We start from the raw sequence: 16,104 nt of genomic DNA, 5'->3' as shown, positions 1-16,104 counted from the left end.
TTACATTGGGCGCGAGATCTACTCGGCGGTACATGACTGCCAGTGAGGCATCGGAACACGTAGAAGTTTTGATTACACTATTATTACAATTACACTTGACAAAACGGCACTCTGTGGTGCTTTTACGTACACGATTACACTGCACATGTTATCTGAGAGGGACACCTGTGTGCCTCTACGTGTGTTTACTTATTAAGTCCTCACGCCAGTCGCAGTTGAGGGAGAGCGTTCGATCAGCATCGGCTAATCTCGTAATCGGTAACTTGGGACGCGCGGGCCCACCTGTGTGGACCGCGGCTCGCTACTAAATTAAAAAAACACGTTTAAGCTTGGATGTAGCCTGTGCCTGTGCACTGGGCGATTAACTTAAGTTCTGGGGTGGTGGGAGATGACCCGTACCGTATACTGCACGGCCCCACGTAATGCTTTGTGTGGGGCGTGTTTAATTGACGCGGCTGGGTTAGGCCCTACACCGGAAAAGGACCGGGCGCACACGGGGAGTATTTAAAAAAAAAAAGGTTTTGGTTGTGACTATAATTACCAGATGGACGTTCGGTGAAACAAAGAGATGCTGGCTCCCCGTGGGACGTGCGTCCGTCCCGGTCCGCGAGTCACGCTGTACTGGCGTCTGGACCTTCCGCGAGGGGAGGGGTGAGCTCCCTGTCGCGCCAGAGTTTCTAAAGTTCCGTTATTCGTAAAAATATATATAATTAACTAAATTTAAGTGGCTCTAAATTCACATAATAAAACTTAATGATTAACTTAATATCTATATATGTTTTAGAATTGACATTTAATACGTTTGTCTAAAATAATTTTGAATATTAGAGTCAAGCTGGAGACTGTCTGTTTCTTGATAACTACTCCAGTGGCGAATGATAATGCTAATTTGGGGCAGTTTGCGTTACATCACACGTTTCACTACTGAATTTAGGCTGAAGGCCGCAAGGGTTGCACTCACAGCTGTTTTAGTAGAAAACTACACGTGAGTGACCCGGGCACTCCTACGTCGCACTCTATTAATTATGGGCTTTTGTTTGTTTTTGATTACTTTATTATTGTGTGGGGAATTTTGTAGGCACGGGGAGTGCGTAGAATGCGTAATTAAAATGGTTCGCTATTCTCTACCTTGGGCTGCGGTCCGCTCACTTGACTCAGGTGGCCCATGGCTAGGGGTGCTTTCCGTTAGCGGAGCCGAGTACTGGCGGGTGCGGGTACTGGCAGCCATACAATGTCAAGTTAATGCATGAAATTTTGTATCCCGCAATTAATTGAGCAGGATTTTTCCATGTGTCTATGGAGATTTTACCTGCGATCAACTTTTCTAGGTTTTAGTCTTGAGTTAAGAAGTGAAGGGAGTAAGTCATGGCGCCAATCGCAGCCATAGCTGGTCAATCCACTCAAACACATGATGCATGCTACCTCTCCTGCATGGCTTAAACCCAGCATGAGTAAAACGTATAGACTTCGGCCTGAGATGCACTTAGTCTCCTCCCTAACTCGGACCCCTCGCAAATACACTTAGTTTTTAGTTATGTTAAGGAAAAAAACTATATTGATTATCGTTTACTGAATACCTGACATTATAAGATAGCTTACAATTCAGAATGTCGAGGAGAGGATATGATGGTTAGTGAGGTAGGATGATAACTGCGATGCTTGCTGGTTAATCTGGCGCTGTTTAACCTTTAATCACTAAACTTTGAAATGGCGCGCAGTCTTCTCGTCGTCACAGGATAAATGTAAAATTTTGAGCAGTGACTTTAATATTGAATGGCAAGGCCCGTGAGTTCTTTCAAGAATCTGTCCGTTTTACGCTCAAAAATTACTCTGAAAATACACATTTTAGTCTTTTAAACTCTTTAATATATCCTTGTTATTCGACATATGTTCGTAATTCATTATTATACAATATTTTTTTTTTATGTACAGGATCTTGCGATGTAATGATTTAAAACAGCAAGCATCATGTACCACAAGATTAAGCCAACATGATTATGCAACAGGATAGAACCTTCAGGATCCAGAAATAATCTTGAATATTTGGAATGGAAGAATCAGAGTATTTTTAATTCTTCATAGTTTAATACAGGAGTGCCAAAGAAAGAGATACACGATCGCGGGTAAACAATGACTGAGGGCGACAGTGTAAAGTACAGGTATTGTTAGATAGGATTTAAACTGTTATTTTCCACAAACCAGAAGGAATTAAGAAACCATCTCCATAGGGGTGAATTAAGATATGTGTGTAGTGTGTGCAAACTATGTCTTCCGATTTTTTTTCTTTCAGTTTTAAAAAGCCATGGCATCATATCTTTATCCTTTTTGGCTATGCCGATTTTGTAGAACATGCCTTTTTAAACAAAATTGATGTACTTATTAGTTTAATTCCCAACTACATGATTAGTTTATCATGTTCACATAACTATTAAAGTTAATTACTATTGTTAATGTATTTACGATAACTTAATTTTCATTACTTATGTATTATGATCGATAGGTTAATCGACATGTTCAATCATCAAGTACTTCAATATGGTTCTTTATTTGTATATTCATAGTCGCCGACCTCCATAGCGTAGTCGGATGCACACCATGGAGGTAATAGTCTATTACCTCCATGATGCACACCAGCTTACGGTGCGAGGGGTTCTGGGTTCGAATCCCGTGCAAGGCATGGGTGTAAAAATTTACATGATGGTAATTGATTGCCGATGATGGTTGCACTACGATACATTGGCCCAATTTGCTTACTGAGGTTTTTTGATTTTATATAAGATATGATTTCGATTTGCATTCCGTTGCTTTATCCTATCGCTGCTGGTGTCACCGCTGAAGACCACCCTAACAAACAATAATAAAAAAAAATTTCATAGTCAGCCTCAGCCCTGTAGCATAGTCGGATGCTCACTGGCTTACGGTGCGAGGGGTTCTGGGTCCGAGTCTCGAGTCCTGGGTAAGACATGGTTGCTTCGATAAGATAAGATTCGAAGAAAATGATTCTGGTTGTGGGCGTACGCCGTTAAATACATATAATAAAAAAAAAACAATATTTATAATCAGCACCAGACCTCGTTAGCGTAGTCGGATGCACACTGGCTTATTGGGAGAGAGGATATTGGTGTGAGTCCCGGCTAAGACATGGGCGTTAAAGTACTCACGGTTATTTGATTTATGATAATGATAATTACAAGGTTTGAACTAAGAAAAGGCATCTAGCGCTTGTAGTGGGAGGGTAGTCAATGACCCTACATACAATTTAAAAATAAGTTGTTGGCAATATGTGGTGATCGTATGTATATACAGAAACTTAGCGGTGAGTTTCTAGTCTTTCTGATATAACGTCGTTGACAACAAGGCCAAGAATGCGATAGTTGTTTGTTATGTAAAACCAAAACTAACAATTTTAATGTAATGTGAATTGAGGTAAATTTATGTATTAAACAGGTGTTGTTATTGACATTTCTGTGTTTAATGTATATTACAGCGATTGTAATTCAATTATAAATCGTTATTTCCTGTGCGTGATACTGATACTAATTTAGATAGATAAACATAACCTCTGTGGTCATTGGTGATGTAACATAGTGAATTTTGTGACGTCTAGACCGATTTTAATTAGTATTTTGTTAACGTGTTATGTGAAATGTTTTATTTATTTATTCTACTTGTTTAGCATGCGAGGGGTCCTGTGTTCGAGTCCCGGGTAAGGCATGGGTGTTAATCTAAGTACGGCAATTTGATCGATGATATGGTTATAACAGGCTTAAAATAAGAAAGAAATGACCCTATGGCCGTGGGCGCACAGCTGTAGGCCACATAGCATTTAAAAAAAAAAAATACTTGTTCAGCAGTAAGTCTAACACATTCACACTTTTTTTTCTCTGTTATAAATTATTTTTTGTTAATAAAGAGGAGCAGTCAAGAAAGTAAGACAATGAATGAGGTATTAATAAAACAGTATTGAAGCGGTTTTTCTGGAAATCCCTATGTCCTATAATTTTACAATGATTCAAGTTGCAGGTTGCAGCAAGAGTTCGTGAAGCATCAAACTTGGAATGAATTAGTGGCTGGTTGGTTGGATCTCGTGGTGATTTGAAAAATAATAAAACACTTTATGTTTTTCTTTGTTTAGTTAGATTTAACATAGAGTTTAAGGGCAGATAAATTACTCCATGTGATGTTTCGCATGACTGAAGGAGTAGTAATAGAAATATCCTCTGGAAGTAGTCTACTTTGCGATTACATTACAATACTGATATAACCAAGATGGCGTTGCTTACTTCATTACCACCCGTACTTATGTGGGTTATAATTGTGAATTATAAAATCTATTTTTCACACATTTAATTTTTTCACTATTTTTATTTTTTGGTAATGTAAAGTATACTATAATCACTCTGCTCTAGTCTTTTTTTGATACAACTTATGACAATATCGTGAAATATAACAGCCTGCTCTAAGTATAAGCTTACATCATGATACTGAAAAATAAAAGTTGCGAGTTGAGTAGTAAAATATGAAGAATAAAATTTTCTATCATGAAATAGACTAGACCAGATGGGACTGTATTCTATTCAAGAAAAAATTTTCTTGGAACATGATACAAGATAATATTATATTTGAAACGGTCTCTCTTTCAAATAATAAATTCCCTCATGATACTGAGAAAATATGTTTGCAAGTTGTACTTTCAACAATTTAATTACCAGTATCGCGGGTGGGACTATAGCAACCTTTATTTATGTACTGTAGTCTGCTTCATGATACAGGGAAAACATTATGGCATAATGTCTCAATTTTAAAAAATGAAATACCAGTATCGCTAAACCTAGACGTGGTAGAAGTTTAGCCTACTTTAAGATAACCTAAACCCTTAATTTACCAAAATGAAATACACAAAAATTATTGCTTCTACATTCTATCTCATCAAAACCTGTAAATTTCTCCGCTTTTACTATAAGAACGTACAGGTCGTATTGTTTCAGCATAGCCTTGTTTGACTTCATCAATATCCCTGCCATATCGCAATGTATATTTATATATACAAAAATTATCTAACCTACCCTCACCAAAACTTTCGCTTTGTTTGTTCTCTTCAACAGTTGCAAAACTAACCTAACACACAGCTCACCTCTCACTTAAAAAATCAAATGAAGTGCAAATAAAACTACACATCACAAACATTTAAAAGCTGTAAAAACCCACTTATCTTTCTTGGCTTTATGTCAACAATTTTTACCATCAATGTCGCTCTTGTATACATTAAATTTACGCCAAAAAGAACTGCCTTTCCTCCATTTAACTTATTCTTTATCGCGAAACACAAACCGTCGTTTTCCTGTTCACTACCAAAACCGCACATTCTTTCTCTACACTGCACCGTTATATTAATTTAATATTATTAATAAACACAACATTGCTCTTCTCTCGTGATATTTCTCTTATTTCCACACACAGTACTTTTTGTGTACTTATTTATTCACTTTATTTAATGTACTACTCATACCATGATCACTCCAAAACTTAACTATCATTCTGTTGCCAATTTTATGTACTGTATTTACCTTCATTCCATAATTCAATTTGTTGTCATGAACTTGACCATGCCCTACTTGTCTGCTGTAGTCATGTAACTGTTTTACATTTTTTTTTAGTGTACAAGTATTGGACAAGTTATTTTACACAAAAATACAATTGTACAGTGGCAAATGATCAAATGCATATTTGTTTTAAGATGCCTTTAATCTTTCATTAGCTGTAATCGTCATGGGTTTGGCAGTATGTGTAACTGCTTTTTTAATCTTTTCTTGCATACATAAAAAATAATTGTGCTTACTGTACACTAATTATATAAAAATACAATTTTTTTATAATATTAATAAGTATAAGAATAGCTGATTGAGAAGTCTTTTATTTGATCTTTAAAGAGCTGTATGTTTGAAATGTTTGTAATAAATGTTGAAGCAGCATTGTGATGTAGATTGCCCACTGAGTAAGAAGGTTCTTTTTTGCACATTTATGTTCACAGCATGTACAGATGGTTTTTACTTCTTGTATTGTGCCAATAAAATAAATATAGTTTAAAAAACTAAAGAAACATGCTTTTAAAGATTATCAAACTAAAAAGTTAAAAATAATTTTAAAATTTAATTTATGACAATAGTATATAAGCAATACTAGTATAAATGAGAAAAAAGCTTGAGGCGCTTTGTGCCATATTTTTTGTATATTAAGCGCCCCATGCTTTTTTCTCATTTATACTAGTATTGCTTATATACTATTGTCATAAATTAAATTTTAAAATTATTTTTAACTTTTTAGTTTGATAATCTTTAAAAGCATGTTTCTTTAGTTTTTTAAACTATATTTATTTTTAACTTTTTAGTTTGATATTCTTTAAAACCATGTTTTTTTTTAGTTTTTTAAACTATATTTATGTATAATTATCATAGGGAAATGAGTTACCGACACTACCTATTACCATCTGAGATAACTATTTGGAGTTGCAACGTCACAAAGAAACGTCTCTCCGAATCATTTACAGTTAATGTATGGATATAATCTTAGAATTTACCGAAAAAAAAAAAAAAAACATTTTTTTTCTTTCGACGTGGCCGGGTGTAGAACCCACGATTGCTGATTCCGAAAGCTGACGTCTCAGAAGTTGCGCGCCTTAGACCGCTCGGCTAACGAACGTAATGAAATTAGTGTGACATTTTACAGTTTTTTACTCACTCTTAGTCGAAAGAGTTACAGACGGACAGACAAACATACAGGTGAAGCTAATATAAAGCATGTAATAAAGTATATCTATAAAATAATTTAGGTTTTTAAGATCTTCAAATTTCGCACCTTTAAAAACTGATGCTGGTAAGGGCTTAGAATCTTGAGGTTGGGAGTGGTCTAACTTTTGGAAAACTATGTTTTGTTCTGTAGTTAATAATAGTCTATAATTAATACAGTCAAATTTTAAAATGATTGCTAAATTATCATAATAAAAGCTATGCTATTGAGCTTAAGTAATTTGAATTTATAGTATAATAAATTTTGTTACTTTATAAGTGAAGAGATAATTTTTTGGGTGTTTGTTCGCTACCAGCCAGGGACACATAACACCAGCCATCTAACAGTACAGGACTTGTACTGTCTGTATTCAGTGTTTGTTAAAGTACATATTTGAAAGAAAACTCATATGTAAGGAAATAGCGTTAATTTGGGGTCAGCTAGATTCTTTTATAAATCTTACTTTTATTAAGTATTTTAGTTTCACAGACATTCAGTATTTTTTTTTGTAAGACATGCCTGCACATGTGGTTACTTATGCATCATTAAAAAAATTGAGTGATTCAATTGATACATTTAATTAATATTAATAATGTGACTGTTGCAGATTGATCTCACTGATGGCCTACCACTTCAATGACAATGTCCACACAAAGTCTTTCACCCCGCGGGAGTATCAGGTAAAGAGTTACACTTCGGGCCTCAGTCGAGGGGCATTCAGCCGTTTGAAATCGCAGCAAAAGATTGATTGCAGTCTGTTGTATTGTTGTTTTCCTTGATGTACACACCCCTAGTTCAACCAAAAAATAAATAAAAATTAATTTAAAAAATTTACAAACGTGAAAACGGCAGTAGCCGAGGTTTAAAACAATTCCGGTAACACTACTCAAGCCAGTGCTACCTGGAAGGCTGTCCGGCTTGTGATATCACAGCACAATTCACTTACTTGTTTAAGCCAGTTGATTACAGCGTTGTGTTTATATGAAATATTTTTTGGATATTTTAAATTTGATACCGATAGTAACATTCTGTAAGGTGTCCTGTTGTGTTGTAACGACTTGTCGCTTCGCAAGGTGGAGCTGTTGGATGCTGCGAAAGAACGGAACATCATCATTTGCCTGGGCACGGGCTCGTCGAAGATCTTCATCGCAACCAAGTTGATACAGGAGCTGGCCAGCACGATTCGCAGGCAAGATCGCTCTCACCCAGTCGCCCAGTGTTTCACTTGTCCACTCAATCATGCATTATTTAATTTTTTTTTTTTTACTGTAGGGCAATTGAAACTGATATATCTGTCATTATTGTAGATCAAATGTTTAGTTTAGAATTAATATTTATATCTAGTTTTTTTTTTTTTTTAATTTTAGATTAGTATTTCTTACTAGTTTTTTTTATAATGTTTGTTAAGTTCAGTTGTTTTAATTAAAGTGCATTATTTTTGACAAGGTAATTGTAAGTTTTTTTTATTGTACATATATGAGAAGTGTTTTAAGTATTGCAGTTGTCTCACAAAAATATTTGTAACACTTAATTAATGGTAGGTAGGTACTTTGCAAATATTTGACAAGTTGTTATAGTAGACAGTCCCATTGTAGACATTCATATTGCTCTGTTCATAGGAGCTAGCAGAATAAAAACGGGAATACACTGTAGAGCTATGTACATTGTACAGTTGCTAGAGGAGGCTGCCCCGATGTAGTAGACAGATTCATTTTGTTCTGTTCCTAGGAGTCGGCAGAATTAGACAGGAAGACGCTGTAGAGCCACGTACAGTTGTTAGAGGCGGGGACCTCGGTGTGGACAGTCATGTCGTACTGTTGCTAGGAGGTGGCACGAAGGAGGCAAGAGGACGCTGTTCCTGGCAGACTCTGCAGTCATGGTGTCCCAGCACGCCTCGTACATCCGCCACCTCACGGACCTGGTGGTGTCCGAACACAGCGCTCTGGATGAGGACGGTGTCTTCACTCCCGCCTACTGGGACTCCGTGCTGCGCAAACATCAGGTGACCCCGACTGACCCGAGACTGACCACTTCCTCCTACTGAGCAGCCGGCCGATTGCCGAGCCCTGTTCGTTTAGGTCTTTTGATTGTGGTCAATTATGTGATACAGTCATTTGAAGCGTTGCTGTGTTCGGACTTATTTTGTGATATTAGTTTTGTTCGGTAACTTTATATTGTGTATATCTTGACATTTGTTGTTGTTTGAGCTTGGACATATCCAAGTATATAGGCTATTTTTCTTGCTGTGTGTGCTGCGTTGCGGAAGACTTTCTCATAGCTGTGCTCCAGACACTGAAGAAAAACAAAAGACAGTCTACTCAAGATGGTCGCCTGAGCACAAGTCGGTGCTAGGCACTGCTTCAATTTTATCAATTAATTTTGTTGGAAGTTTACGTTCCCGTTGTCACGGAACAAGTTTTGTGTTCATAATATTTTAGTTTATAGTCAGTATTTAAACTGTGCATTTATTTATATCGTGTATGAATTAATATTTATGACTCTATGTTTGTACTTGAAATACATACACATATTTTTTGGTTGAGTAGTGGAACCATGTAATCATGTATCTTACATGCTTTAATGTCATTTATTTCTTCTACTTGACTCACTTAACTTTTGTTTTGCCCGTACAGGTCCTGGTGATGACCAGCGCGGTGTGTCTGCACGTGCTGAGTCAGCGCTTCCTGCAACTCACCGACATCAACCTGCTGATTCTGGACGATTGCCACCGCGCTCTGACCGACCACCCCATGAGGCAGGTGAGTCTCGCCGTCACAAGTCAGTTGTGTTCGGTTCCTCGAGGAGAAAAGATTGAAGCTGGAAAGACCACATCTTGGGTCCAACTATGTTAAGGTCATAATTATATTCTGTGCGTAGCCATGCGATTCAAACAAATGCAACCTTCACTTTTTTTTTAATTGTGTGTGGCCTTTGTTGCCTGTGCTCCTGCCGGGCTGGGTCGGACAATCAAGATGTCTCGCTGGCGGCCCGCGGGCCAGATCTAGCTCGCATCATTGCAAAATGCTGCAGCTGTAAAACATTTGAGTTTCCAGAGGACCTTGGTTTGAATCCTGGTTCATTCATTTTCATTACTCTTTTTCATGGTTTTCCCGAAAAACTAAAAAAAAAAATAGCTTGGATGGTTCAATGAAGTGGGTCATTACAGATTCCTCCCCAAACCCTGTGATTGGTATGGCGAGTAGTCTGGCGAGAAGTACAGCCGTCGTTCGTTCGTCGAGACGGGTGTGGTGCGTTGACGTGTGGTCAGATAATGCGGGAGCACGTGGCGCCGTGCAAGAGCCGGCCGCGCGTGCTGGGGCTCACGGCGCCGCTCCTCAGCAGCAGCAGCGACCCGGGACACCTGGAAGGGGAGCTGTGCCGGCTGGAGGCCGCCCTGCACTGCCGCGCGGAGACGGCCAGCGACATAGTGTGCGTGCTGCGCTACTGCAGCCGGCCGCGCCAGCTGGTGGCGCAGTGCGCCGCGCACTCGCCCGGCGAGCTGGACCGCCTGCTGGAGTCCGTAGTGCGGGACGCCCGCGCCTTCCTGGTCGACCACCGCTACGACCCCACCGAGGTGTACGAGGACGAGTTCCTGGAGGAGATCCGAGCCACCCCGGACCCCAAGACGGACCCGCTGTCCGTCTTTGACGACTTCCTGCACATCCTGCACACGCTGGGTAACGGCGCGTTCTCTCGCCTTTAGCATGTAATATACGTAGTGTTTTGTCTAGAGACGTACAAGACTAAAATCCAGATAAAAACGACACAATTAATAACGATTCACTCGCGAACAACTCGATCGGCAGCAAGCGTGCACGATGGCACAACTTACCGCCAAGACGGTTCAACAACAACTGTTGCTTCGTTGCCGGAAGCTGCAGTGCTACCCACCTTGGCAGGCAGCCAACTTGAAAAACTTGGCGCTGCTAGCAAGCAGCGCGGGAAGTTCAAAATTCAAATGTTTCCAAACACTATACACTAAAGTACACACAATATTTACAAGTCCAAACACGTAGATCGTTACTGTCAGCTCAAAAATACTGTGACCCTTCTTGTATTCCGGGAGACAGGCTGTAATTTTTAAGGGGTCTTTATTGGATTTTGGACTGATTACAACCCATCCTAATCCCCTTAAATCTCAGAGTCACTATTATTGGACGAGTCTAGCATGAAAGTGACTCACTGCTTTATGGGATTATTAACTGATTTCGGTGGGCAGATGTCTTGCGAGAAAAAAATAATGCCCTATAAGTGTGTGTACTCTTCCCCATAGTGGCAGGAATAAGCCTTATCCTGGCACAGCAAAAGCATTTTAACGAGCGCATAAAGGTTGTTTTTCAGTTGCTACTTGCAGTAAAATCGAATTAATTATTGTTGAAATGTTAGCACTAGTCGTTGCTGTTGTTAATTACATGTGACATAAGAGGGAGCGAATTTATGGGACAGGAAAGCAGCAGGCTGCGGTCTCTTTGATGGCATGACTGCCAACGCAAGCACTTGATACAGCTCGCCTGATGGCTAGCAGATTTCTTTGTCATTAAATTTTGTCACGTTATCTCACGCCGCATATCATGCAACAGTGGTAGGCATTGATTCTTGCCCAGTCGTTGTGCACCACTCGGCAGTCACAGGACATTCTTCAGTCAGATTATGACTGCACGAAAGTCGGTGCGTTGTACACGTAACAGTTGTTGGCAGACGTCAGTTCCCGTTACCACTCCTCTACATGTTTTCACGGCCGCAGCGCCCATTAGCCCGCTGCTGTCACGCAGCGCTTTTATGCTCGCACTTCTAAAAAAAAAATTCCTTCCTTTATATCACATGCTAGCATGACTATTGAGAGAAATGATGCAGCACTGTGGCAGTGCTCATGATAAGGGGGTGGGGGATGCAAGTGCAGTTGCCATTGCTTCCAGACAGCCGGAGCAGTGTCTGTGTGTGTGTCAACGTAGATACACTAGGTACTGCATGGGTTCCCAGTCTCACAGACACTGCCAGGTTGGCAATATGAGGACATGGTACTAACTGCTGGATAGCAGGCTCCAGCCATGCTGCTACAGACCTGAGACTTTAATACATTACAGTGGGCAACGCAGCACTCACAAAGAATATTTCGATCCATAGCACCGAAAATAAATGCAACAAATTTTTGTTCCAGTCTTTTGCTTTATTAATTTTTTTTTGCTTTTTCAAGTAAATATTTTCCTGCTAGCCAAAAAAAATATTGTTACTTGTAGAGGATCACTATTTCCGGGTGTTGTAGGATCAGGAGTTGCCTCTACTTTCATTATGCTTCGTTATGGCCTCTCATCATAAGTATTCCTTTGGTTGTAACTTCTGTGACCCACTCTTCAGAGAAAAAGGTACCTAACTTTTGGGTGGTGCTAGTGCTATTGGGTTATGTATTTTTTTCTAGGTTAGGTTATTTTCCCTGAAATGATTTCTGAGCACAGACTTTGTGTGTTTGCTCTGACGGTGTGTGGGTGCTGAACCAGTTAATGCATAAGATTGCTTTCCGACTCGATGATGTGAGAGTTAAGGGTCAGAAACACGCTTATAACTAGGGTGTGAATGGCGTCTTTAATCGCCAGTTGATATGTTACGAGCCATCAGTAAATTAACGCGGGTGACAGTCGCTGTGGGTGCCGACCACTTGGTTCAGCCACGGAGGGTTGCGAGTGCCTTCACTGGGAGTGAGCAGCGAGCGGGGGGTTTCAGGGGCGTGGTGCGCGGACCGTGCCGCCCTGGCGCTCCTCGTGCAGCTGGAGAAGCTGAAGGTGAAGACTCCGTACGAGAGGCACTTCCTGCTGCTGTGCATGGTGTCGTCTGTCATGGTGAAGATCAGGTGAGCTGCCTTGCAACGTACGCATGAACAAAATTCCAACAAGTTGACAAAATCTGGTAAACACTAGTTTTCATTGTCTAGGAAAAAAAAAATTCTAATAATGCAGTGTATGTGACTTTGTCTACCAAATTATTGTGGGATGAGAATGGCAAATGGTTTTTTTTTTCTTTGTTCTGTTAGTCCATTTTTCTTTGTTTTTTCTTTGTTTTGTTGACCATATTCCTGTTGTGGAGTATTGTGTGGTGTTTATATCCTGACAACAGCAATTTTTTGCTTTATTTGTTTTTTTGTCATTTGTGTTTTTTTTTTGTAGTTTTCTTCTACAGACATATATGTGCTTAGCAATGGCGTATGTCCAAAAGCTTACATCAAGTTTAGCAAAACATTGCTATCAGTAAGTATAAAATATCTGCCCTGACTTGCAGGCTACTCTTACAAGATATCAGATATGTTTTTTGATAATGTCACATCACAGTCAGTAAGCAATATGATACCTTTACGAGACCTGCAGGCTACTGCTTCTCAACTACATGCGATTAAGTTTTTATGAATATGAAATATTTTACCTTCTAAGACCTGCACAATATAGTGTTTCACTTTGTTCAGCTCATTTGTAGATGTCTCTCTGGTGAAGTAACTTGTGTTGTGTGCTCAGTGAGTATCAAAAATTTTGCATGTAATGGTAGGTTAACACCATAATTTTTATTATGTTTTTATTTACAATGCAAGTATTCTATCCAACGTCATTGTGTCCAGTATGGTGGATATATTGGAAATTGGTCAGCTTTTGCAGTTACGTGCTATAATCCTTTCTTAATTTAAAATCACAGTTCTCATAAGAAAATCTTAATAACCGTTACAAGTTGAATGTGCTTGTTAGATGATTTCGAAATCAACACAGGAATGAAAATCTGTGACAAGTGCGGCATAAACTTTGAGTGCAACCACCGTAACGAGGAAACAGCTAGCAGATGTGACGACAGTGAATTTATTGTTCCTGATATCTAGACATGTGCGAAGCTTCGATAGTACAATCGAATTCAAAGTTTTTTAAATATTCGCTAACACTTCGAAACAATATGAACTATTCGCATTAAGCGAAGCTTCGTATCGTTCAAGTCTTATACGTCGCACGTGCGATTTATTTTCTGTTAACTTAGGAAGATCGACCTCTTGCACGAGTGTGACTTCATAAACGATTAATCTAAAGAGCTACATAACCTATTACAGCATTGTGTCGCCTAACGGGCTTATTAATTTCGTTTAACGAAATTATAAATGGATAAAGGTGCAGAGGGATCATCACAATCTAAAGAAATACTGTCATAAAGAAAAAAAATTAGTGCAGTATGGAATTTTTTCACGATGTTGGCGATTGTTCCGCACATTGCGATAAATGCAAACAATTGTTCAAATGCCCGCGTGGTAGGTTATATTACAATGATAATTGTATTGTTTTGATAATTTGTAGGTCGTACAAAGTGATATAATTTATTATATGCTTGGTAATAACTGTTCTCTGATTGTAATGCAATATCCAGCGCTAAAAAAGACAAAGTAAAACACAATTATGACACGTTGCGACCACTCTTAAAATGTATTTTATGAATCCCAAAACTTTGAGGTCCAGAATTATTTGGAATGACCCAAATACGTGTATGAACCACGGAAGTATAAATGACACAAGTGTTCAATTTGCAGGGCGATCTGCGAGGATTTCTTCCAGAGCGTGCCGGAGAAGGAGCGCATACACAGGTTCTCGTCGCCGAAGGTGCGACGCCTCGTGGAGGTGCTCCTGCAGTTCAAGCCCGACAAGCCGGACCCGGGCGAGAGCGCTGCGGACAGGACCGACTGCGAGCTCGAGGGCGAACCAGCGGACCCGTCTCCGAGAGACGGGGTGGGCCGGGAGGCTGCGTGCTCGGTTAAAACTTTAGAAAAATACACTCGAACAGACAGTGCACACAGGAGTAACTGCAGCGGGGAGGACGAGGCGACAGGAATCAATAATAATCGGGAAGTTGTAATCTACCGAATGCCAGCGAAGGGTTGTAAAGAATGTGTTGCCGCGAACGGTTTCTCGAAATGGACGTGCGGTATGATTCTGCAACGTTACGAAACTTCTTTGAGTTTAAGAAAACATTGTAGACGGGAGTTGAATGGTTTTGCGAGACTGTTGCCATATTCGAATTCACGTATAAATGGTTTTTTAGATAGCCCAATTGTTTCCGGTTCAGTGTTCAAAGTGTCGGTCGGCAATTCGAACGGCATGCGTAACGGCATCGTGGCGGTTAAGGGTGTTCCTCGCTCGGAACTCACCAGCGGAGATGGTGACGATGATGACGACGACGACGACGTAAATCTCATAATAAGAACCGTGGGCAGCATCAGACTCAGTCTGTCCACCGCACACAACCCGGTCGCCCCCGCCCTTGCGCCCGGCCCAGTCTGTCTCGGCGGCAAGGAGGTTGCCGGCGACGGGGACCAGAAGACTGCGGGGGGCTCCCCGTCGAGACGGCGCAACGTGCGGGGCGCGAGGTACGCCCGCAAGGGCTTCGCGAAGGACGACGGGGCCCACCAGAGCCGGCCCCAGCGACACCCGGCCCTCGACGACCCGGATGCTCTCTGCAGCATCGTGTTTGTGGAAAGGGGATTCACGGCCAAGATTCTGTACCACATGTTCGTGGTGAGATGTGTTTTGTGTTCCTTCTAGCGATAGCGTAGGTAGTAATGGTGTGTGTGTTCAGTCAGTGTCAAATACATGTGTAACCATGCTTGATTTTTAAGCTCAAAATTTTTGAGTAGTTTATTTTAGGTTTGTGAATTATATTTTATATACCTATATGTAGTTACCACATGCCAGTTCATACAGAGGGACAAAATTTTATGGTTTAATTTTTAGGACTATATTGTTTTTAAAATAGAATGTTTTTTGTTTTATTAATTTTATACAGTGTTTTAGTTAAATAAAATAAATTTATATTCAACAAATTTGGGTCTATAATCTTTCTTAATACTTATTTCATCAAAATGGTCTCATTTTGATTCACACTTGATGCACTTGTACAGTACAATCATTAGTAATAGGGGTTTCTAGAACAGAACTACTCAGAAAAATAAAAATAAATTAGTAAATTTTTTTGTGTTTGAAACATGTACTGCCATTTAAGTAAAAAAAAAAAATGTGTAAATTATGTACTAAATGCAAGATCAAACAATATAATATTAATTTTTTATAATCCATTTAGGCCATGCATTCTCGTAAAAAAACATGCTATATGAATTAAATTCAGTGAATTTACCACAAAGCATTAAACTCTTGTAATTTGTGTTAAATTTTGTCAACTTGCAGATTGATTTCTTGTTTGTAGTTACAGTTTGGTGCTGAATTGTGTATTAGCTTCCATTTTGGTGGTATGTGTTATATTGACAAGCTTTGCTGTGTTATCTCGATTTCATCACAAGTTACCGTGTAA

The 16,104-nt window shown here is 39.6% G+C and overlaps 1 protein-coding gene across 2 annotated transcripts in view; it reads left to right on the top strand.

Moving 5' to 3' along the window:
• The first annotated feature begins 3,343 nt into the window (after nt 1-3,343).
• The window catches only part of LOC134537411 (endoribonuclease Dcr-1), a 44,196-nt gene continuing 31,435 nt past the window's right edge, over nt 3,344-16,104 (top strand). Inside the window, exons 1-8 of one of the 2 annotated variants that reach the window (XM_063377798.1) lie at nt 3,344-3,426; nt 7,394-7,466; nt 7,860-7,975; nt 8,611-8,788; nt 9,420-9,545; nt 10,055-10,463; nt 12,505-12,631; nt 14,333-15,314. In XM_063377798.1, coding sequence (XP_063233868.1) covers nt 7,407-7,466; nt 7,860-7,975; nt 8,611-8,788; nt 9,420-9,545; nt 10,055-10,463; nt 12,505-12,631; nt 14,333-15,314 — 1,998 coding nt within the window. In that variant the 5' untranslated portion in view covers nt 3,344-3,426; nt 7,394-7,406. The other variant, XM_063377797.1, reaches the window with a different exon arrangement.

Source organism: Bacillus rossius, chromosome 12 (genome assembly GCF_032445375.1).
Source record: "Bacillus rossius redtenbacheri isolate Brsri chromosome 12, Brsri_v3, whole genome shotgun sequence".
NCBI lineage: Eukaryota > Metazoa > Arthropoda > Insecta > Phasmatodea > Bacillidae > Bacillus > Bacillus rossius.
This window is presented reverse-complemented; position numbering and strand designations above follow the sequence as displayed.